This window comes from Papio anubis, chromosome 14, assembly GCF_008728515.1.
Source record: "Papio anubis isolate 15944 chromosome 14, Panubis1.0, whole genome shotgun sequence".
NCBI classification, from domain to species: Eukaryota; Metazoa; Chordata; class Mammalia; order Primates; family Cercopithecidae; genus Papio; species Papio anubis.
This window is the reverse complement of record NC_044989.1, coordinates 87,157,170-87,181,304: the sequence shown is the minus strand read 5'-3', so window position 1 is coordinate 87,181,304 and position 24,135 is coordinate 87,157,170. Positions and strand designations below refer to the sequence as shown.

The 24,135-nt window shown below is 39.3% G+C and overlaps 1 protein-coding gene and 1 long non-coding RNA gene across 3 annotated transcripts; one reads left to right on the top strand and one right to left on the bottom strand.

The window, feature by feature from the left end:
- Window positions 1-2,838: 2,838 nt before the first annotated feature.
- Window positions 2,839-23,330, top strand: RNF103 (ring finger protein 103). 2 transcript variants are annotated; one of them, XM_003908937.4, is made up of 4 exons: window positions 2,839-4,038; window positions 6,219-6,358; window positions 14,377-14,492; window positions 21,310-23,330. In XM_003908937.4, exons 1-4 carry the CDS (start codon window positions 3,813-3,815, stop codon window positions 22,883-22,885), a joined length of 2,058 nt encoding a protein of 685 aa, XP_003908986.1. In that variant the 5' UTR covers window positions 2,839-3,812; the 3' UTR covers window positions 22,886-23,330. The 2 variants fall into 2 exon arrangements, with proteins under 2 accessions (XP_003908986.1, XP_021780729.1); XM_021925037.2 differs by lacking the exons at window positions 2,839-4,038; window positions 6,219-6,358 and adding an exon at window positions 12,243-13,077.
- LOC103877117 lies at window positions 8,208-22,476 on the bottom strand. Its single transcript, XR_636690.4, has 3 exons — window positions 22,365-22,476; window positions 21,293-21,485; window positions 8,208-9,489 (listed from the first exon to the last, which is right to left on the bottom strand). It is a non-coding gene; the product is annotated as an uncharacterized LOC103877117 (long non-coding RNA).
- Window positions 23,331-24,135: the final 805 nt, after the last annotated feature.

Sequence of the window (24,135 nt, the reverse complement as noted above, 5' to 3'; positions counted from 1 at the left end):
CTAGTCCACTGGGCTAGGCCCTCTAATTATAGTATGCACACTCTTGCCACAATATCAAATGATAAGGCATTTAAGCCATCCCACAAATGAACAGAATCTGAGCTATAAAACCAATAACCCAGATTAATAGCCTATTAGAAAAACAGATTATGAAAATGAATAATTCAAACATTCTTCTGTTTTTGAAAATAAATTCTAATTAGTCTGCCTAGCTAGGCTTAGTGGAAACTGAAATCAATCTCATGGGAAGACAGCCCACACCTCCAACCCCTGTCATCTTTGGAGTCCCAGAGGATGAATCACTGCTGCTAAACCTCCGGACCAGGAAGACAGTCCTAGTGGTTTTTTTGGTTTGTTTGTTTGTTTGTTTGTTTTTAGATTACAAAGTAATACATGATTATTTCCGAAAATATAAGAAAATAGAGATATAGGATAAAGGAAAAAATGTTCTAAACCCCATCACTTAGAGGCAAATACACCTAACAATTTAGTGTATACATCTCTGTCTTTTTGTAATACAAATACAAAAATAGGATCATATGATGCAAACTTCTCAGTTACCTGCTTTTTTTTCACCAAACACTATATTTTGGACATGGTTCCATGTCCATAACCATGTGTCTACGTTTTTCTTTTTAGTGGCTGCCTCACGGTTCATCATTTGAATTACTGTATTTGATCAATCTTCTGTCACTAGATATTTGGGTTCTTCCTTTTTTCTTTCCAGCATTAACTCTGCAACGACCACGAAATTCTATACACACATCTTTGTGCCCATGTCCAGTTATTCCTCAGGATAAATTTCACGAAGACAGATTACCATGCCAAAGAGCTTGTATTTTACAGGGGGCTTCTAACCCACATTGTATACCCCACCAACATAGAATGTGCTTGTCCATACTCTCATATTCAGATGACCCAATGTGTTCTCTTATCAATGCTTTTATCCCTCCTGTGGGTTAAACCATGAACTAAACAAAGCAAGGGGGTTGGGATGGGAGGCAGTTGAAACGAACAAGAAATTTCAAAAGAGTTCCTTAATTCCTTCTTTCTAGTCTCTCCCACACTCTAATGCTAATTTTTTTTTTTCCAATTTGGAACTCTGGCCTCACTGGTTCCACCCTCAGCTCACACACCAACTTTCCCTGCCCATCCCTCTTCTGTATTTTTGAGATTGGGTCAGTCTCTCCTCACTAGCGAGTACATACATTCCTTTGAGGTGATGGACATCACCTTAAGTGTCAAGGTTTGGACAACAGTATCATCACAGGGTCACAGTGACATGCCCAAGAATTCTGAAATTCCAGAACCAGAGTCTCCCACACCGATCTGCCAGCCATTAGAACAAAGCCACATGGAAGCTAAAGACACAGGGGCAGTGTCCAGTCGCTGGCTGGACATTCCTACACCTCCTTCTCCGATTCTCAATGCTCCCCGGGCCCAGCCCCTTCCAACTCCTCCCCCACTAGCCCGGCACTGAAACGCCCTTGTTCACTTTATTTTAAATGGGCACCATTCGGAGGCTACATTCTCACAGTCCATTCTTTGCTTCTCGTTCCTCACTTGCTCCATGACCCGAGATCATATCCCTTTCTTTCTAAAACTGTCACCCCTAGTTTCGGATAGTTGATAGTTTTGCACAAATAGTCACATTTCCCAGTAATTCCTGTTTTTTGTTGGCTTGTTTGTTTGTTTTCCTTCCTTATCAAAAGCGGCTGGTCAAAGACAACCTGGTTCAATTTATGAACCCAACTCCTTCCTTCCTCAAGACTGACAGAGATTGAGGTAAAGAGTATGCTCAGCCCTGTTAAATTTATAAGCACAGAATCGGGTATCGCATGCTTGTCCATGTGACTATTTATTTTTATTTTATTTATTTTTTTATTTTTGAAATGGAGTCTTGCTTTGTTACCCAGGCTGGATGGAGTGCAGTGGTAGGATCTCGGCTCACTGCAAGCTCCGCCTCCCGGGTTCACGCCATTCTGCTGCCTCAGCCTCCCGAGTAGCTGGGACTACAGGCGTCCGCCACCACGCCCGGCTAATTTTTTTTTTTTTTTTCTATTTTTAGTAGAGACGGGGTTTCACCGTGTTAGCCAGGATCATCTCGAACTCCTGACCTCGTGATCTGCCCGCCTCGGCCTCCAAAAGTGCTGGGATTACAGGAGTAAGCCACCGCGCCCGGCCCATGTACAAAATAAAGCACCCAGAACTTTGCACCTGGACGTATCAACATTCAACAACCTTTGTCCTAGGAACTCAGGGAGTTCACACCAGGCTTTTAACACCCCTGAGACTGAAGGAGGGAAAAGGCTATAACTGGCAGCGACAACTGGGCCTAGGATAATGCTAACTCCAGTTTTGGCCAAACCTCCTCCAACACACATGTGCAAAGCCACATTCTCATGAAGAGGGGGCAAAACATTTGCTTTCTGGGTTTAACCTTCTACCATCTCAAACCAACTGTGCCAAAAATTTCCCTGTTCACCAGGATTCATCAAAAAACGTATATTTCTATTTTTATCGATTTTAAGAGAATAATTAACTGCTCTATTTTTACAGAAAATACACAAAGTGATACAGTCCAAAGACTAATACTCAGACGAAATCAATTGCTAAACATTGGCGGGGCAAAAGACGAGACCACGCAACAAAAGCACGGACAGGCAACTTTCGGCACCGCGGGAAGGCCCCGACCAGGCTGGGGCTCCGCCTCTCCTCCCACTCCTTGCTCGGTTGTCCAGGAGCCCCGCGGCTCCCCGAATTCCCCGCCCTCCGCCCCTGCGGGCCTGCCCTGCAGGCCCCGCCCCAGCCCCGCCTCGTCGCGACGTCAGTTGTTGTGTCTCAGCTCCGGCCGCGGCCGCCCCTGATCTACGGCTGTGGAGGCTACGGCCGCGGCCTCCGGAGGTGGCAGGGGTGCTGGGGACCCGTGCCGCGACCGGCGCCGCCCATCCGAGCGGGGCGGGCGCTGAGTGGCCGGGAGGCAGCCGGGTAGCCGCCTGGAGGAGCAGTCTCAGGGCCTGTTATTGGTTTTTTCCCACCGAGACCGATTCCCTCTGCAGGGACCGCGACGCCCCATCCTGGGCCGGGCCGCGGTGCCCGCCTGCCTGAGAGGCGCCGCCCGCCTACCGGCCCGAGCTAACGTGGAGCCGCCGCCGTGCCCGCCGTGCTTCTCGCGGAGCCTGGGCGGTCGGCGGGGCCTGGGGCCTGGGCTTCGGGCGCGGCGCTGCGGCGGTCGCTCCTCCCCGCGCAGGACACGCTGGGCCCCAGGCCTGGCCCGGCCGAGCGCCGCGCCCTCCTGACCCGCGGCCGCGGGAGTCCGGGCCCCCACGGCCCCTCGGGCCCGGGCCTGCCGCCCGGATCCCCGGCTCCTGGGCGAATCTGAGTTATTTTTTGGTCTCTCCCCCTCCCCCTTGAGATCGCGGCGCCGGAGGGCCGACCCCGCCACCTGGGTCAGTGTCCCCCGCAGAGGGAAGCGTCCCTCGTTTTCTTCCCGTGAGCTCTCCCCGCGCCCCTCGCCTCTCGGTGCTTAATGGATGGCGGTTGTGAGTTTTTCCCATTTATTTTTGTCGCCTCTTGACTGGGAGGCCCGGCGCGAGGCTCTGCGCCTCTGCGTCCCTCGTCGCCACCTCACGCCCGCGCAGATCCCGTCACCTGCCTCCCCGCCGCGGATGGCCGGCCAGTGACGGCGCCGGGTGGCCCGCGCGTGGACACGGGGCCCTCGCCCAAGCTGCCACCGAGCCGCGGCCTCCGCCCTCGACCCTTCTCTCTCCCGTATTCCGAGCTCTCTGGAAAGAGAGAAGACGCCAGGGAAGATGTGGCTGAAGCTTTTTTTCTTGCTCCTCTATTTCCTGGTCCTGTTCGTCCTGGCCAGGTTTTTTGAAGCCATTGTGTGGTATGAAACTGGCATCTTTGCCTCCCAGCTGGTGGATCCGGTGGCGCTGAGTTTCAAGAAGCTGAAGACCATTTTGGAGTGCCGAGGGTTGGGCTACTCAGGGCTGCCTGAGAAGAAGGATGTCCGGGAGCTGGTGGAAAAGTCAGGCGAGTATCGAGCTTCCCCTAGGGCCCCCTCCACCTGGGAGAGGGGACGACCTGTACCTCCTGGTACCTGACTGTTCCCCCAGAGTGAGGCCTTCCCTGGAAGGGTTAAAGCTGCCCAGGTTTCTTCGTCCAAACTTTCTACAATCAAGTATGCGGACCCCAGCTTTGAGGAGGAGGCTGAAATTACTTGGAGGGGTGTTGGTGTATCCTTTTAAGGTTGTCGTAAAATGACAGTTTAAAGTGTGGCTTCTTAGCGTTGTTTACTAAGTTGAGTGATTTTCTCAAAATTCGGGAATATGAACTAGTTACAAACTGGAAAGCATTATTTGTCAGTTGAAGTTCATAAAAACGTAAGAAAAACTCCAAAACGTTGTCTGTCAATAGTAGTATTTGTCACGATAGTAATAATAAGGTACCCAGAGTGGGGACACATCTTTGGAATACTTACTATCAGAGGCACCTGGGCCTAGGATTTGAATGTTAGTTAAATCATGAGTTTGAATATAGACAGTGTACACCGACTTTAAGTCTGAAAAGGCGAGTAAGTCTGAGTAAGATGAGCATTTTGTATAAATGCTTGCCATGTTCGAGTTTATATTATATTTCTGTTAGGATTTTTTTTAATTTGCATCTTGGATGTAAGAAAAAGTTTTTTTTTTCTCTTCTGTGTCACAGGCACCCTTGCATTGTTTAATGGGTTGAGAAATATAAGTGAAATAGTGCTGAGAGAATATTCAATGTCTTAAATAATGTGTTTTTCGTAATTGTTGGTTTTGGTAGGATTGGGTGAGAAATATGATTACTTTTTTTCACTGCTGGGCAAAGTATATCTTTGTTTGGATATACTTCCTGAAAGTGGAATGTAATTTGAGAAAGGCTTTCTGCATTGCTGTAGGGAGCAGCTGAAACTGATGGTTATCTTTTTTGTTGTTTCAAGTATTTCTGTCAGCTGTCTTTTACAAGACAAATCTTTTCCTTCTTTAGTACCCTATAGACATGTAGCGTGATAGACAAGAATATGAACTAGCTAGCAGTTTAACACTTGGATATTTGTAGGTTGTGGGTTATAAAACTCGTATCTCACTGTTAGGATAGAGAGGAACCCACTCTGCAAAAGTGATAAATATTTCGTTAGAGAAAATATAAAATCGTGTATTATTCTTGCCCCTTGTTTGCTGACTGGTTTATGGTGATTCTTATTTTTACCATAGGGGGAAGAAGTGGAGTAACTAGGGTAAAAGATCTCTACTAAATAAACTCTCTTGGTTTAGAGATGAGAAGTGTCTTAATTACTAAAGCCATCATTTTTTATGGAAAATAATTTGATCACACATTTTTTCTTTTGACAGTTATTTATTATTGCCTTCTTTCGGGACTAAAAATACATGGCACATTGAATGTATTAGGAGTCCACATATAACTTTAAGACGCACAGCCCAGTATGACTCAAATCACACATTTTATGGCAGAAAAGTCATGGTATAGCGGTTTAAAAATTTAAGTGTTTATTGTGAATGGTTTTGCTGCTATCATGGTGCAGTGCTTGGTTTCTCACTGTTTAATATTTAAGGCAAAAGTTAAAATAATTTGACTTTAGTGTTTTCCTTTCCTTTTTGTTTAATGATACAAGCTCTAAATTTACACTGTAAATTTGTATATGAATGTGAAGTTTGTTCTAACAGGTAAAGTTCTAACCTCCAAGTCATACAAACCCTGTTGCTCTTTTAAGCAGGGCTGATGGCAAATTCTGTGAACCCAATTCTACATCTTTTAAGTAAGAAGCATATGAGCCATACTGTTTAAAAATGTATATGAAGCCTGTATGTGTCATATGTAAAACTAAATAATTAATAAAGTGGTGCCTTTTTGGAGTGGTACAAATTTGGTAATTTCCTAATAATTATGTGATAACCCCACTAAAATATAAGCCCTATTCTATAAGAGATAGATTTTTGTCTATTTTGTTCGCTTTTGCCTGACACATAGGAAGTTCTTACTACATACTTATTGAATGTATGACACCTTAGTGGGTATATTCAGGTTCTACTAGTAGCTCTTGTCTATAGAATACAATGAAAGTACAATATCATGATTCTTAACAGTCTAAAAAATGGAATTACTGAAATTGGGAATCTAGGATTCTTGCAACCTTATTAGTGTTACTCTTTTCCTTTCTTTAGGTGACTTGATGGAGGGTGAGCTCTATTCTGCTCTCAAGGAAGAAGAAGCATCCGAATCGGTTTCTAGTACCAATTTCAGTGGTGAAATGCACTTCTATGAGCTTGTGGAAGACACAAAAGATGGCATCTGGCTGGTTCAGGTATGAAAAGCAGTGATAATTTGATATTTTGAGAACCCTAAAAAATTATTTTTACTCAAATAGTATGTACCAGCCAGTGACACTTCGTGTACTTGTGTCTTGTTTCTCACACATAACTTAGTTCTCTTAGGGAGGCTCTAGTATCTTCTTAAAAAGGTTTTGGAGGCTGAGGAAAATGAAAATTGACTAGTGGGAAAGAGAAAGTTGGGGGATGGGAGTCAACTTTTTGTTTAGAATCCCCAGAAGCAAATCTATTTTAATTATTGGACCTTTGTTGAATTGAGAAATACACATATATATCCCTTTTATTTAGTGATTTGCACTGTTTCTCTCAGTTTTTGTTATCTCCAGTTTTTAATTCAGTGGCCTGAATAATTTTTATATGTAAGTAAGAACCCTAAAGTAAAAGTAAAGGAATCATTTATTAGGGAAATAGCCAACTTTGTGACTATAGAGAAGCTGTTGCGGAAAATGGTGGGAGTGCTTATTACATAGCTCATGATGATGAGATTATAATTTTTAACCCTCGTTTTTATGATAGCAAAACTGTGAGACTTAATTAGCATATTAGAATTTTAGAGCTATGAAGGACCTTAAAAATATTTTATACTTTCCAAGATGTAATTTATGGCAAGTGGGCATGCATTATCATTTACATATTTTAATTTAAATTAGAAAAATTATATTAACATGTAAATTTCATAAATTTTGCTTAGGAAGGACTAAAGTTATTTACATTTTAAAACTGTACATTCACTTAAAGTGACATATCAAGTAAATTAACAGCATGAATGTGGCTAAAATTATTAATGTAGTCTGTGAATGGCTGAAGCTTGGAAATTGTATCAGACTAACCTTTTCTGAGACTCTGAGAGGTGAACTAGCTTGCCCAAGGTCATGGAACTAGTTGGTAATATTGAACCAGGGTGAAACCCAGATCTTCTGATTTCTTGTCCGGTACTCTTGTCATTTCACCCTGGAGTAGGCAAAGTTTGATTCAGGGCATGAAAATTAAAATAGTTTCTTCATGTTTCTTTCTGAGAGTAAAGACTGCAAATATGGTAGGAAAAGCTTTGAGTTCAGAGACCTTAGTTGCAGGTCTGGTACTGTCACTGACTAGCAGTATGATTGTGAATAGGTACGTTTTTCTGTTGTACATGACCTCAAATAAATACATATACATCTAAAAAGGATAAAATATTACAGTAGTCCTCTGTGCTAAAGAGTTGAGGTTTGGGAATTCTTCCAGAGATGACATTGTTTATCCATAGCCTTTCTTTATTGTAACCTTCCTATTGCATTTGTCCTTTTACCTTCCAGATAATCTAATTCAGTAATTTTAAGTTCAGCAATGGGAGAGAATGCAAGGGTATAGATGTAGTCTATACATTATCTGTTTAAATTTTAATTTATTTCTGTGTTAATTGGAGTTGAAAAATGAGCTGTAGCTTTTTTAAAACTTTAATTTATAAGTATATTGTTATTCCATTTCCTTTCTCTGGTACTTATTTCTAATAGTCTGATTGAGAAAGACACTGGTTTTGATAATTTTAGATTTTATTACTGAAGATGAGTTGAATAGCCAGTCCCACTGCCCTGCGTTCAGTGTCTAAATGTTTGTCATCCACATTGACTGATCCCATGGAAATAAATAGTGAAGATGTTGCACCCTTGAAACATGGAAGGCCATGTCAAAAGTCTTGAGTTCTTTTGCTATATAGGCTGCTGCCTATAGACAACAAATACATTCTGGTTCAATAGTTAGCAGTATATTCTTGGCTTATAAATGATCTACTGTTTTTGATGTCCTGTTAAAGATATTTATGAATTAAGCTCCTGTAATAAATATGTGACAGAATTCATCAAAAGTTTATTTAGCAGTTGTGGGTGTGCCAGGCCCTGTTCTGGGCCCTAAAGATATACCGGAAACACATACCAAGCTATGTCCTTGCTCTGTCAGGTAGCTCACATTCTAGTTGGGAGAGGCAGACACCAAATAAATATTTAATATAACATCAGTTAGTGGAAAGTACTAAGAATAAAAATAAGCAGATTAAGGAGAGGACAGTGGCAAGGAATTCTCTGGTAAGGTGGCAAATGAAGTGAAGAACAAATAATGATAGTAAATGGTAGCATTGTAAATTCTAGTTGCTAAATTTTTTTCTCTGAAAATATTTTTAAACCTCATAGGTATTAATAGCTGAAAAACAACTCTTAAAAAATAGGATGTATTTCTATGGTTTTCTGTATATGGAAATGATGCAGTAGGACACCTACTTAATTTTTCCAGTGATGCTCAAGGTTTGCACTGACCACCACTGTCTGGCTTGTGTTCCTTGAGGCCAGTGGCTTACATCTGTCAAATGGCTGGCCTGGTCTGAAAGAACAATCTCTGTCAGGACAACTGAGAAGAATGAGATTGAAACCTTGTCCGTGGCACTGTGAACTAGCCAGCTAAGCCAATCAGCACAGCCACCTTGGTTTAAGCCCTTAAAAGAGGGTTGTATTTTTTTTAAACTATGCTTAAAATTGAAAATATCTACTAGAAACAGAAGAGAAATGTCGTCTCCATTGCTTGCCATTCTTTCAGCTCAGATCATATATATTAATCTATTGTAAAGGATAACTTTCAAGAATTCAGTTTTTAACAATTTGAATTGTTGTTATTTTCTGTTTACGGCAGTCCCTCCTTATCTGAGGGGGATACATTCCAAGACCCCCAGTGGATGCCTGAAACTATGGATAGTACCAATCCTATATAATCTATGTTTTTTCCTATACATACATACCTGTGATAAAGTTTAATGTATAAGTTAGGCACAGTAACAACAACTAATGATAAAAATAGAACAATTATAACAATATACTGAAATAACATTTATGTAAATGTGGTGTCTCTCTCTCCGAATATCTAATTGTATGTAGCATTTTCGGACTGCAGTTGACTGCAGAAAGTGAAACTGAGGATAAGGGGAGGCCACTGTATTTTAGAAGAAGCTGACTAATTTGTTCTCTGTCATTTGTTTTAAGTCTACGAGGAGTGTTTTCATAGATGAAGATGCACAGATGCCAGCCAGTTCAATCCTCTTCACATTTTCAAGCTTTTCCAGGTCCATTTTACAATATAGTCTCTGTAACGTGAACAGAATTAATTTTAGTTTTCAAGGTAGCAACGTATGTATGACATCTTTACCAATGACACACTATGATATACATGAAGAACCAAGTGCTCTTTTTTTCTAAGTTATTTCTAACATTGTTTTTCCCCTTTGTTCCTAACCCAAGCTCATATCTTTCATTAGCTATTCATTTAACAGTTTTGTGGATTATTTGGCCCCAGTCTTCATAGCATTACAAACAGAAGATGGTTACTTATCTTTCAAAAGACCCTTAGTCAGAGAGGCAGATGGCACATTGGATAGGCTTCTGAGGTGGAGAAGTTAGCATAATTTATGGGTTTTATGGATTTATCCTCTTCTTAACATTTCTATTTCTCTGTTTTGACTTTTGTTATAGTTCAAAGAAGGACATTTTTGTTGCCTACTGGCTGTGTTACATCATACAGAATTTAAAGTCACTGGAATTGTAACAGTGAGAAGCATCGTATGATTTAAAATAAAGCTTTGGGTCAATATTTACTGAAGTATTACATCAATATATTTCCTGTTTGGCTTACAAGAGTTAATAGCTGATTTTAAACTTGTTTATCTTTGCTCCTAGACAATAGTTTTGTTCGAGGAGATTCTAAATTACGTATTTCTTTCTTGACACTAGTATAGAGGTGAAACATAGCAAGCCACTTTATCTTATATTTTGTAGTGGTAAAAAAATTTATAAATTCTTAAAGTAAGAATACAAAAAGTTAAAAGACCACTGTTTTATTTTTGTCAATCACTTGTCCTTACTCTTAATGATTTTATATAGTTTGTGTGTATATACTAGGTTGCCTTATGATTTTGAAAGTAGAGACTCCCTATTATAATGAAATACTGAGAATGCAGAAAATATCGTAGCACAATGCTCTTATTGCTCCAGGGAGTTACGTTACTTAACTAAACCTGGATGTTATTGTATGGAGATTAACAATATTAAAAGGGGTATGCCACATGGTTTGATCAGTGATAAACCTCACCTCTAAATAATGGGCATTTTAAAATGCACTGAATTAGACATCTTTATGTCTGACTGAGATCAAGAACATTAATATGCAGTTGCTTAGCAGAGTACTATTTATCCAGAAAACATCTTGGTACAGGTTGCTGGGGAAGGGACTTTGATTATAACAGAACTCAGAAGCTTAAGAGTCTTTCCTTTAGAGACTCTGTGTAATCAGAACTAGAAGAATGAGTTATTAAACTGTAAGAAGCTGAAATTGTTTGGTTTGACATAAATAGTTATTGAGCACCCATATGAGCTGGGCACTATATTAGCTGCAGGGACCACAGTGGTGAGCAAGTGTGGGGATGCCAGAGGCAGATATCCTGGGAAAGGGAATGGAAAGATTGCTTCACTTCTAGCCTGTGTTGCCAGGTCTGTTCCAGACCTGGAACTCAAGCTGCACTTTCTCCAGTTTTTTTCTAGTCTTTGAAAATGTTCCCCACATACAGTGTTCCTTCCTGAGCTGCTGAGGAAAATGTCTCTCCTTTTAATGAGACCAGCCATATGAATGCTACTCAGAATCATCATGCATCCTTCTAGGATATGAGCTATAAATTGGGGACTCTTACTAGTATGACATAGTGTGTGTGTTTGTGTGTGTGTGTATGTATATATATATATAAAATACATAACATATAAGGCATATATATATATATTAGGCTGAGAATATTTGTTGTGCTCTGTGACTCAGCTATATTAGTTATTTTGTGAAAATATTAGCATTTTTATAGTGGTTGGTTAATTTAAACTCCACCAGATTTAATTTATGCTAAACCTTCAGTTGAATTATATAACTATATAGGACATTGAACAAATTTTTAATTGCATAAATATAGCTGTAAAGTAATATAAAATGCTTTCATGCAATGCCTACAAGATTTTTCATTTTTGTGTAGCTCAGTCAGGGATCCTTAGACTCTTCAAAAACAAATGCTAGAACAGGTTGCTGAATAAATAAGGCCCTGGCATTGAACATTGTCTTGTACCTGCCCCAGGTACAAGTATGTTCTCAACTCTTTTCACTCACTTCTGCTATCTCTGCTGGAACCAGGACGTACCTGGGAAGAACCCCTCTCATTCCTCCTTCTTTTCCTAACATTGGAGCTCTTATCACATGTCTCAAAGATACCTGTGCAGTGAACAGGGTCTTCACTGAAAGCTGCCTCCAGACTTAGGAACTAAATATTTACACTGGCGAGGCAACCTCTAAACTCCTTGGAGCAGTGTCATTCTGCACACAGACCTGAAATGTTTGGGTTATTTGCAACCTTGATCAAGAAATAGGATAATGCCTGAAAAGTGAGTTATTTTTGAAAGACGGCAAAGAGTAAAGAGTATGGTAGTATGCTTGCACACATACTTCTTAATCTTCCTAAGGAATCTGAAAAATAAGTTAAACGTGTCTTTGATTAGTTGACTAAAAGAACTACCAGATTGACTCTTGAGTGGTAGCAATAAAAATAAAAAAAAAAGAGAAGAGGCAGCAGCAGTCTGCTTTGTTTGATCTTCCTGATTTTCTAGGTACAACCTTTTTTTCTTTCTTTTTTTTTTTTTTTTGTTTTTGAGATGGAGTCTTGCTCTGTTACCCAGGCTGGAGTACAGTGGCACAATCTCGGCTCACTGCAACCTCTGCTTCCCGGGTTCAAGCGATTCTCCTGCCTCAACCTCCCAAGTAGCTGGGATTACAGGTGTGCGCCACCACGCCCAGCTAATTTTTGTTTTTTTAATAGAGGTGGGGTTTTGCCATGTTGGCCAGGCTGGTCTTGAACTCCTGACCTCAAATGATCCACCCACCTCGGCCTCCAAAAGTGCTGGGATTAAAGGCGTGAGCCACCGCATCCAGCCTCCTAGGTAAAACTTATAAAGTACTTTGGGGCCAGAGAAAAATGTAAAAGCTAGGGACTTACTGGGTAGGGTAACTGGTATAAGCATCCTTCAAAAGAGCTTTCACCTATTAAGTCCATGTCCCCAGATTGCCTTCTTCCTGGTTACTTCAACTGTCTTGAGTATTTGAATAAATTGTATCTGCCTCAATAAGACCACTTATTTTCATTAAAAAGTAGTATCAAAACCGTGGTTGGGTGCAGAGGTTCATGCCTAGAATTCCAACACTTGGGAGGCCAAGGCAGGAGGATCACTTGAGGCCAGGTATTTGAGGCTGCAGTGAGCCATGATTGAGCGACTGCACTTCAGCCTGGGGAACAGAGTGACACCCTGTCCCTTAAAAAAAAAAAAAAAGTAATATCGAAACCATTTGCTTAATGCCCTAAATTGTGTATATGTATTCATTAAGCTTCAGACTTATGTGATAAAGTGTTATGTATGCATGTGTGTCTTGGTAAGTATGAGGATGGTAGTGGAATGTCACAGGGGTTATTTGGCACTTCAAGTCACTTGTCATCACCATGTGCTGTCTCTTCTGCTGCCCTCTGACATTTGTTAGACGTTCTAGCAGAGAGGCCACAGATGAGGTGGCTGCACCACCTCTTGTATCTCCCAAGGAGTTGACTGTCAGCACTCATTTTACATACCTACCTGCAACTTCACTTCCTGGAGGCTTTGTGAGTGTGAAAATGGTCCTTCCTCCCAGAAAGATTAGAGGTCCCCAGAGTATTATGTTGTAATTTTGAATTGTATAGTATCAGTAATATAACATTTATGAAAATAAACTTGGCCTATATACCCTGGACTTAAACAGATGGTTTCATGATGACTTTAGACATTTTTGGCTTTCCTTTAACTTCCCTTTTAGTTATTTTTTATGGTCTTGTTTTTAATGTTTTTTGGTTTTTACTGGTATCTGCTTTGAAATTCTGCCTTCATTAAAGGCAGGAAGATTAGGAGATAAAGGGAAAGGTATTAATGATTAGAAAGGCTGACATTTATAAGAGAAGTCTTAACATATTTTGAAGGTCTTGCTCTGTCACCCAGGCTGGATTGCAGTGGCACGATCTCTACTCACGGCAACCTCCACCTTGCAGGTTCAAGTGATTCTCATGCCTCAGCCTTCTGAGCAGCTGGGACTACAGGTGCCTACCACCACGCCTGGCTAATTTTTGTATTTCTAGTAGAGACAGGGTTTTGCCATGTTGGCCAGGCTAGTCTTGAACTCCTGGACTCAAGTGATGCACCTGCCTCGGCCTCCCAACATGGGATTACAGGCGTGAACCACCACACCTGGCCTCTTTTTCTTAAGATTCTTTTTCTTTTCCTAATCCTAATTGTGTTTGAAAGCTCTTGCAAATTTGAAGTACAAGTTCAATAATGTAAAATTCATTATGGTAATTATTTTTGTATGTTAGAGCCATTCATGATTGTTAAGCAAAAAGCCATAGAAGTAGTAGTATTTATTGATTTAGTCAAAACGTCCTTTAATAGAAAACATGTGTTTGACTCTTGGCTCCATAATTATACTTTTTAAACAGTGAAATTTGAACTTGTTGAACCTACATGTGATAATTTTTAGTAAGCTTTATTTGGATTATTGTTTAAAATTTTCTTTTCAGAGCAAAGAGAAATTATTCCAAGGGCCATTTTCTTTCTGTGTAACTTAATTAGAGAGAAGAGGCCATATGGTGGAGAACATGGCTAGCTTTTTAATACAGTTTTGACTCCCTACCTCTCTTTGTAAGTGCCACAGAGTGTGGGAGAGTTTAATTTACTTTTCAGTGTTTTAAGTCTTTTTTCCTATTGGATAGTTGCTCCTTCTATAAGAATTGTAATGATAATGTGATGATACAGTAAACAGTAACTGGGAACAGAATATCTTTTTTTAAGTGAAATTATATTGTTGATATAAATGGTTGGTTTGACTCCATTTTAGGTAATTCAAGTTCCTTTTTCTCTTTTTTTGGGAATAGGTCATAGCAAATGACAGAAGTCCCTTGGTGGGCAAAATTCACTGGGAGAAAATGGTTAAAAAGGTGTCAAGATTTGGAATACGTACAGGCACATTTAACTGTTCCAGTGATCCCAGGTAAGTTGATTAGGCAATTCTTAGAATTTGAGTCCTGACCAGCATCTTTCTTGTTTGAAAAGGACAATGATACTAGAAGCCTGCTTGAACTGAAAGCTTATTATAATGTGTAGCACACTCTTAGTTACACAGGTGCTTGATTAATAGTTTTTAGTAAACTGGCAGTTAATTACTTTTACTCTAAGATCTATCTCTGTCTTCTCTATCTCCCTCTCTCTCCCTGTCCCTTTCTCTGGCTCTTCTGTGTTTTTTCATAGCTTTAGGTGATATCTCTGTGCTGATCTAAATCTTCTTCTATCATTCTGACCTCTAGTTTGCATTTCTTTGCTTATTTCCATTGGCTCTGCAAGTATCCCTAGATATTTTCTTTTCCCTGAAACCTAGTATCTGAAATCAGATTCATTCTCTTTTTCTTTAATCATCCATGTATCTTTCTACCTTTCTTTTTTTCTGTCCTTCGCTGGTTTTCCCCCCATTTTCTCAAATAAGAATCCTCAGAGGTGTTTTTGTTTATGTTTTGGTTTTTTGTCATCATTTCCAGTATTCAGTCTGTCACATTATTTCTTGTTTTATTATTCCATTATTTCTTCTTTGAAATGCCTTTTTTTTCCCATTTCTCATGCTAACAAGTTATAACTTAGACTCATTCATTCATTTAATTTTCCATTTGGTGAATATTTAATGAAAGATTAGCATGTACAGCATGTTTTTGTTTTGTGTGGAGGAGGAGGCATATATATATATATATATGTCAAAAACCCCACAATATTAGCTAGTTTCTAACGTAGGTAGATATGCCTAACTTGCATCCTTTATATGTGTTAGCCGTAATGGGCAACCCATTGGTTGTAGAAAACTCTCCTAAACCATGACTATGCCTCCTTTCCTTAGCCTTACATTTACTTCTCTTCTGCTTAGAACCCCTGTTTTGCCTGCTAGTAATATAAGGTGAGATCGATGGTAGAGTTCCCCTAAGAGTTGGGAATAGGAGGGAAGTTCCTGCATCTCTTAACTCACATTTAGTCTCCTCATCTACCTGCAAAGCTCTCATGCTCATCTTCACCACAGAGTCTTTTTTTCTTTTCTTTTTTTGAGACAGGATTTGGCTCTGTGACTCAGGCTGGAGTGCAGTGGTGTGATCATAGCTCACTGCAACCTCCAACTGATGGATGGGCTCAAGTGATCTTCCTACCTTAGCATCCCAAGTAGCTAGGACTATATGCATGCATCACCACACCTGGCTAATTTTTTTTTTTTTTTTTTTTTTTAGAGATGGGGTCTTGCTGTGTTGCCAGGCTGGTAACCACAGAATCTTAATCACATCCCATTGACTTTTTGTTGAAATGTCCAAGATAGCTTAAGTCTTAATCCTCTTTTGAAAAGGAAATCATTCTGATCTCCATCCATCATTTACCAAAGATCCTATTTCCAAATAGAGTCTAAGTGAAAGGTCTTTGTGTCCCTCACTGATTTTTACAATACCTAGAACAAATGATGATGCTGATATTTAGATTTTTAAATTTATGTCAAAAGTCAGTATTCATATCACTATCTTCTTTTAAAATACTTAATGTATTTTTAAAAACTCAATAGAACTAAATAATATATTTCAAACATTATAGTTTATAAATATATTAGAAAATATCAAATAAAAACACATTTTAAAAATATATAAAGTTGAATACATTAATTAAAGTCTAATGTTATTAGATAATAAAGAATTCAAAAACAAAATAAAAATCTGTTAAATATGAAAAACTGAAAGAATGATTAGGTGGGGGCAGACAGATCATAATCTTATAAATCAGAGTGCATCAGAAGTGTCATAATTCAGTCCAGTGGATTTTAGTGCAAATTTGTTTAGCTCTTCTTTTAAAAAGCTCTGATTCTGTATTAGCTGAGAAATGGTGAAGAGATACATATAACTTAGCTCCAGATGTTTTTCTCTAAATCCTTCATCTTCAAATAATCCTAGCTCTTATTTACAATTGAAGCAATGTTTTTTTGAGTAACTTTTTGCTTTTTTGTTGATTGTAGCTATAGTTTTTGTTATTTAAAAAAAGTACTTCTACTCAGCTTCATCAGAAAATGATTTTGTTGCACAGTGACTTGTACCAGTTCCAATAATGTGTCCCTGACTCCTCATTTGGAAAGTCCTCCAACTGGAATAAGAACTGTTCTTGCCATAGAAGCTATGCTTAGTCAGGGTCATTTTTTTCTTCTTTTGATGACTATGGAGATATAGAAGAATAAAATTTAGAGATACAGAAAAGAGTGTTCAGAATTTCAATGCAGGGTATAAGTGGGCAGAGAATAGTGTTATTCAGGAAGTGTTTTAATCACATATTTTGAGTAATTGAGTCATCATCTTGATTTTGGAGTTTTAAAAATACCAAAAGTCTGTGCTGCATTCTTTGACTGTAGTCCCTTCTCTGGGTGGCCTCTGGGCAGCTGACTTCAATATGCTGGTCCCACTGTAGAGCTATACTTTCCTTACCTGTTTAGCTCCTGCCTTGTCTGTTTTGTGTTGCTCTGTAAGAATATCTGAGGCTGAGTGGTGGCTCACGCCTATAATCCCAGCACTTTGGGAGACCAAGGCAGGTGGATCACCGGAGGTGAGGAGTTCAAAACCAGCCTGGCCAACATGGCGAAATCCCGTCTCTGCTAAAAATACAAAAATTAGCCGGGCTTGGTGGTGGGTGCCTGTAGTCCCAGCTACTCGGGAGGCTGAGGCAAGAGAATCGCTTGAACTCAGGAGGTGGAGGTTGCAGGGAGCTGAGATTGCACCACTGCACTCCAAGCCTGGGTGACAAGAGCGAGACTCTGTCTCAAAAAAAAAAAAAAAAAACCTGAGGCTGAGTAATTTATAAAGAAAATAGATTTATTTAGCTCACTGTTCTGCAGGCTGTATAAGAAGCATGGTGCCAGCATCTGCTCAGCTTCTAATGAGGCTTCTGTGCTGCCAGAACATGGCAGAGAAGGTCAAAGGGGAAGTGACCACATGTGAAGGGCATGTGGCTTTATGTCAACTCACTGTCAAGGAAACTACTCCATTCCCACAAGAACTAATTCAGTCTTGCCAGAGCTAGTACTCACTAACTTGAGAGCAGCACTAAGTATTCATGAGGGATCCACCTCCATGACCCAGACACCTCCCACTAGGCCCCACCTCTGAACACTGCCACACTGGGAAGAAAATGTCAACATGAGGTTTGGTGGGAACAGACAAACCGTAACCAAACCAGAGCAGCTCCCTTAAGAACATTCAGGACTACCACTTCAGAGCAGCTTCTGACTCTGTCTAGTTGTAGCAACTTTAATTTCTTTCCCCATATACCCAAAAGGAGTGGCCTTGCCTGGCTCTGCCTCTTCCCATTCCCTAACCAACAGATCGATTTCAGAGAGCTTTTCCTATGAGGTTCATACTCTGTAATTTTTTTTGAGAAAATAGGAGATGAGGTGGTAATGATGTGTGGGTAGGGTTGGAGAGATGGGGGTTGGTAAAGAGAAGATAGAGGACATGGGAATTGCAGGAGCTGAGTGGTAAACAGGAAGCCTTATGGCAAGAGTGTCTGGGATGGTGGCCTGTGGAAAAAACAGGGAAGGAGAAGAGAAGGGATTGCAGAGAGAGCCAGGAAAGCCAAGGAGGCCAATGACCTTGTCTGAAAAAACAGCATACATAAACAGAAACGTTAAGGTTTCTTTTTCTTTCTTTCTTTCTTTTTCTTTTTTTTTTTTTTTTTTTTTTTGAGATGGAGTCTCACTGTATTGCCCAGGCTGGAATGCAGTGGCACGATCTCAGCTCACTGCAACCTCAGCCTACTGGGTTCAGGCGATTCTCATGTTTCAGATCCCAAGTAGCTGGGATCACAGGTGCACGCCACCATGCCCAGCTAATTTTTGTATAGTTCAGATAGGGTTTCACCATGTTGACCAGACTGGTCTCGAACTCCTGGCCTCAAGTGATCTGCCTGCCTTGGCCTCCCAAAGTGCTGGGATTACAGGTGTAAGTCACCAAGCCTAGCTCTTTTTAAATATAGCATGTCACATCAGCAACTGGAAGACCAAAACTCACAAGCCATGTTTCTTATCATTTTCAGTCTTAAAATTCTCTAAGAGATCTTAAAAGGTCTCTAAGAGAACTCAAAAGGTTTAGTTTAAAAACTAGAGGATATTTTCATGGTATTGTCATTGAATTTATTCAGATTGTAAAAAAAAAGTTTTTGAATTGGCAATAAAAGTTTTTGTATTGATGTAAGGTAATACAACATTATTCTATCTGGAATGATAAAATTATTACTTAGCTCTGAACTGAAAAGAAAGCACATAATATGTTTGTTTTCTTATATGAAGAAATGTCTGCACTTAGAACTTGTTCATTTTACAAAGTAAGTTTTCTGTCAGAAAGACTGTCATTTAATTTATGACACAAATCAGAGGCCACAGTAGGAAGATAAAATGGATGGCCAAGAGTTGAAATGTGTCATCACAAATATCATGTGCAATGAAAACATTAAAGATACTCAAAGATATTTAAGATATAAATAAGACAATTGTTCATATGCATTTGACTTGTTACTTTTTTGGGATAGGGTAAAAATAGAATTCATGTCAATCAATGAATTATTATTTTGCATTGAGTAGAAGATAATTATTTTGTAGGAATATATACTTTTCAGACCATTTAGTTAAAACAGTAATGATATTAATGGAATCTGTCTTATTAAGGAAGTGAATCAACTCAACAAGAAGCTAAGAGTCACGGTCTGTGATTTTGAGTCACCTAGACAGTTTTCCAGAATCATCACTAACCTTGTCTTAAAACATAGCATCTTGTCATCATTTATCTTAAACTATATCACAAAATCCCTGAGATAAAATTAGTCATATTATCATTATAAAGCCATATGCTATCTATGTCAAGACTCTTCTCTCTTCATCTGATTATGTGATGTGTAATATGCTTATTTAATAAAATATAATCCATGCTAAGTAAAGCATAATATCTATGAGTTTTACATCAATATTCTGAGTAGCAAAATGAGAAGTCAGATATTTATTACTTTGCATATACAAATCTGTAACAAATAAAACGTATCCATGTGGTAGATTGTCTTTTTTACAATTGTATTGAGGTAAATTTTACTTAAAAATTTCACATGGTAGGTTTTGGGGAAAAAAAATACTTTGTAAAAACAAAAGATTAACTCTTCTGTGTGGTACATGAAAAAAGAAACTAAAACGAGCTAAAACTAAAAACAAAAGGCAACCTGGGCAACATAATGAGGCCCATCTCTACAAAGAATTATTTTAAAACTTAGCCGGGCATCGTGGCATGCATATGTGGTCCTAGCTACTCAAGGAGGCTGAGTCAGGAGAATTGCTTGAGCCCAGGAGTTCAAGACTACAATGAACTGTGATTGCATCAGTGCACTCCAGCCTAGGTGACAGGGAAAGACCCTATCTGTTAAATAAAATAACTAAAAATTTAAAAATAAAAAACAAAAGGAAAATATTTTCACTTACAATCTCTTTACTGGGATACAACAGCTGTTTTCATTTTTCTTTCTTTTTTTTTTTTTTTTTTTTGAGACAAAGTCTTGCTCTGTTGCCGAGGCTGGAGTGTGCCAGTGGCGTGATCTCAGCTCACTGCAACCTCTGCCTCCCAGGTTCAAGCGGTTCTCCTGCCTCAGCCTCCCAAGTAGCTGGGATTACAGGCGCGCGTTGCCATGCCAGCTAATTTTTGTATTTTTAGTAGAGATGGGGTTTCACCATGTTGGCCAGGATGGTCTCAATCTCCTGACCTTGGCCTCCCAAAGTGCTGGGATTACAGGTGTGATCCAACTGTGCCCAGCCTGTTTTCATTTTTTAATATTTATTTTCTCTCATTACCTAGTTTTCTAAGGGGAGATGGATGTCACAAGTCTCCTAGCAAGAACCTGTCAGTAGACAGGTTTCCAAAAGGAAGAGAGTCCTGACCCTACTGAATAAATCTAAACGAATGATTGAATTTTAGTTAAATTCTTCTGAATATACTCTGCTGTAAAATGGGAATCATTCTTGAAGTGAACCTCTTAATCTAAATACTTCCTGTTTTTGTTTCCTCTTGTTAAATACTCCTCTTCATAATCTTCATTGAAGAAATAAGAGAATACAAACATATATGGGGCTTGCAGTTGCTCTTTTCTTGGTTGGCTTTTGTGCAGATTACTTTGTAGCAGTCAGGCATTGTGGTAGTTGTTAATTAAATGGGTGAGCATGACTCCTACCCTCAAGGAGCTTGTACCAAACCAATGACTCAGCCTTAGGATAATCTGTTTTCTTCTCTTTTCTCCACCCATCTGGATTCTAACCATCCTTTAAGACCTAGTTCAATTCCTGAACCATTCATGAAATCTGCACCAGCCCAAACTTTGAACTTCTTTTGCATTATTTAGCAACAGAATATATAAAGTTTTATCTCTGTTTTGTCTCCTTAATAGGATTTTAAATTCCTTCTGGGCATGAATTATTCTTATCTTCTGGATCTTAGCACATAACGCAGTTGTAGGTACATAAGAGATGCTGAAGTAATTGCTGATTCCTTTGAATCAGGCTTTTCAAGATACACTTTATTTTAAAAAAAAAAAGAAACATAGAAATACAAAACAAACTAGAAAAACAGAGCTTGCTTTTCACAGCTGCCAAGTAGTGGTACTACTTTTTGATTATTTGGAGATTATTTGGTTTTGGGAACAGGTGCTAAAGAAATTTATCAGGGAAGATAAATTGATTGCATTACAGCCTAGCTGTTTACTTACAGTTTCCTCTCTTATAGATATTGCAGGAGAAGAGGCTGGGTCCGATCCACACTCATTATGTCTGTTCCACAAACAAGTACTTCAAAAGGGAAAGTCATGCTTAAGGAATACAGTGGACGCAAGATTGAAGTAGAGCACATTTTTAAATGGATAACTGCTCATGCAGCTTCTCGGATCAAAACCATTTATAATGCTGAACATTTGAAAGAAGAATGGAATAAAAGTGATCAGTATTGGTTAAAAATATACCTATTTGCAAACCTTGACCAGCCCCCAGCTTTCTTCTCTGCACTAAGTATAAAGTTTACTGGAAGAGTTGAGTTTATTTTTGTTAATGTAGAAAATTGGGACAACAAGAGTTATATGACAGATATTGGCATATATAATATGCCATCATACATACTTAGAACTCCTGAAGGAATTTACAGATATGGAAACCACACAGGCGAATTTATATCCCTTCAGGCCATGGATTCATTTTTGCGCTCATTACAACCTGAGGTAAATGATCTGTTTGTTTTGAGCTTGGTTCTAGTTAATCTTATGGCTTGGATGGACTTATTTATTACACAAGGAGCCACCATCAAGCGATTTGTGGTTCTCATAAGCACTTTAGGGACATATAATTCTCTATTAATTATTTCCTGGCTACCTGTGTTGGGCTTTTTACAGCTACCTTACTTAGATAGCTTTTATGAATATAGCTTAAAATTGTTGAGATATTCCAATACAACCACACTGGCTTCATGGGTAAGGGCAGACTGGATGTTTTACTCTTCACACCCAGCCCTGTTTCTCAGTACATACCTTGGACATGGTTTACTAATTGATTACTTTGAGAAGAAGAGAAGGCGCAACAACAACAATGATGAAGTCAATGCCAATAACTTAGAATGGCTATCAAGTCTGTGGGACTGGTACACCAGCTACCTCTTCCACCCGATTGCTTCTTTTCAGAACTTTCCTGTAGAATCTGATTGGGACGAAGACCCTGACTTATTCTTGGAGCGCTTAGCTTTTCCTGACCTTTGGCTTCACCCTCTGATACCAACTGATTATATTAAAAACTTACCAATGTGGCGATTTAAATGTCTTGGAGTCCAGTCTGAAGAGGAAATGTCGGAGGGGTCTCAAGATACTGAAAATGACTCAGAAAGTGAGAACACATACACTTTGAGCAGTGAGAAGGAAGTATTTGAAGATAAGCAAAGCGTATTTCACAATTCTCCAGGAAGAGCAAGTCACTGTGATGCTGAGGCTTGTTCATGTGCCAATAAATATTGTCAGACCAGCCCATATGAAAGGAAGGGAAGGTCATATGGATCATATAATGCTAATGAAGATATGGAACCTGATTGGTTAACTTGGCCTGCTGATATGCTGCACTGTACTGAATGTGTTGTTTGCCTAGAGAATTTTGAAAATGGATGTTTGCTAATGGGGTTGCCTTGTGGTCATGTGTTTCATCAGAATTGCATTGTGATGTGGTTGGCTGGGGGCCGACATTGTTGCCCTGTTTGCCGGTGGCCTTCTTATAAAAAAAAGCAGCCATATGCACAACACCAGCCCTTGTCAAATGATGTCCCATCTTAACCATGTGCAATTTGTCCTTTATAAGCTTTGAGTATCTTACAGCTTGCCTTTTTAATGTTAGTCACAATGTTTTTGTGGTTTGAAGTTTTTAGTTTAATGTTAGTGCAGTGACAGGAAATACACATTATGCTAATGTTGATGACAGAATTTATTTGGTTGCCTTGTGTGTTAATTGAATGCATACTTAATTGTAAAATTTTTTATTTACAACATTGGAAATTCAGAAGTTAATGTTTTTTGTAAGCACAAAAGAAGTATGATAGAAATTTATCCTAGCAAGACGTTACAAGATAGGATCAAATTCTAATAGAATTGAGCCGGTTTCTTATCCTAAATGTTTCCTCCCTTTTTACAATCTCTGTCCAACACCTCTTGGTTAAATAATGTATGCTGTGAGACATGAAATTAAAACAGACCTATGAAATAAATTATTTTAAAACCAGAAGATTACAGATTTTCCAATGTTAAATTTTTTTTGATAAGGTGGCTGAATGATATAGGTGTTTTGCTGGTTTGTTAATTTCACAGGTAGATCAAACATGATTCTTGACTCATGTTGGGGAGGAAGACAAAATGTTGCTGGCACTTGCTGGAAGTGACAGTTCACCTTTTAGCTTGGTTAGCTTTGATGGGAAAGAATTTCATGGTGGGCTTTTGAAAAAGTACTAAATAATGTATTAGTACTTAGCACATTTATTCATCTAAATAAAATCAACTGTAGCATATTAGCCATACATAAATTATGTTTTTTCTGACTTCTACTTTTGAAAGTTTTTAAAGCTACAGAAAGCTATAAACATAGTACAGTGAACATCCATTTCTTTTTATCTAATTTCACCAAGTGTTCATATTTTGTTATATTTATTTTATCCTATCTCTTATGTGTATATTTCTTTTTTTTTTTTTTTTTTTTTTGAGATGGAGTCTCACTTTGTCGCTTTCCAGGGCTGGAGTGCAGTGACGCTGATCTCTGGCTCACTGCAAGCTCCTCCGCCTCCTGGGTTCACACTCTAGCAAGCTGACTGCATGCCTGCCACCATGCCCGCTAATTTTTTTTTTTATTTCTTGTGCAGAGATGTGTTTTCACTCATGTTAGCCAGGACGGTCTCGATCTCCCGACCTTGATCTGCCCGCCTATGCCTCCCAAAGTGCTGGAATAACAGGGATGAGCCACCGCATCTGGCCACTGATTCTTTTGAAAATAAATTTCAGTCATCATGATGACTGAGCCCTAAATATATCACCACATA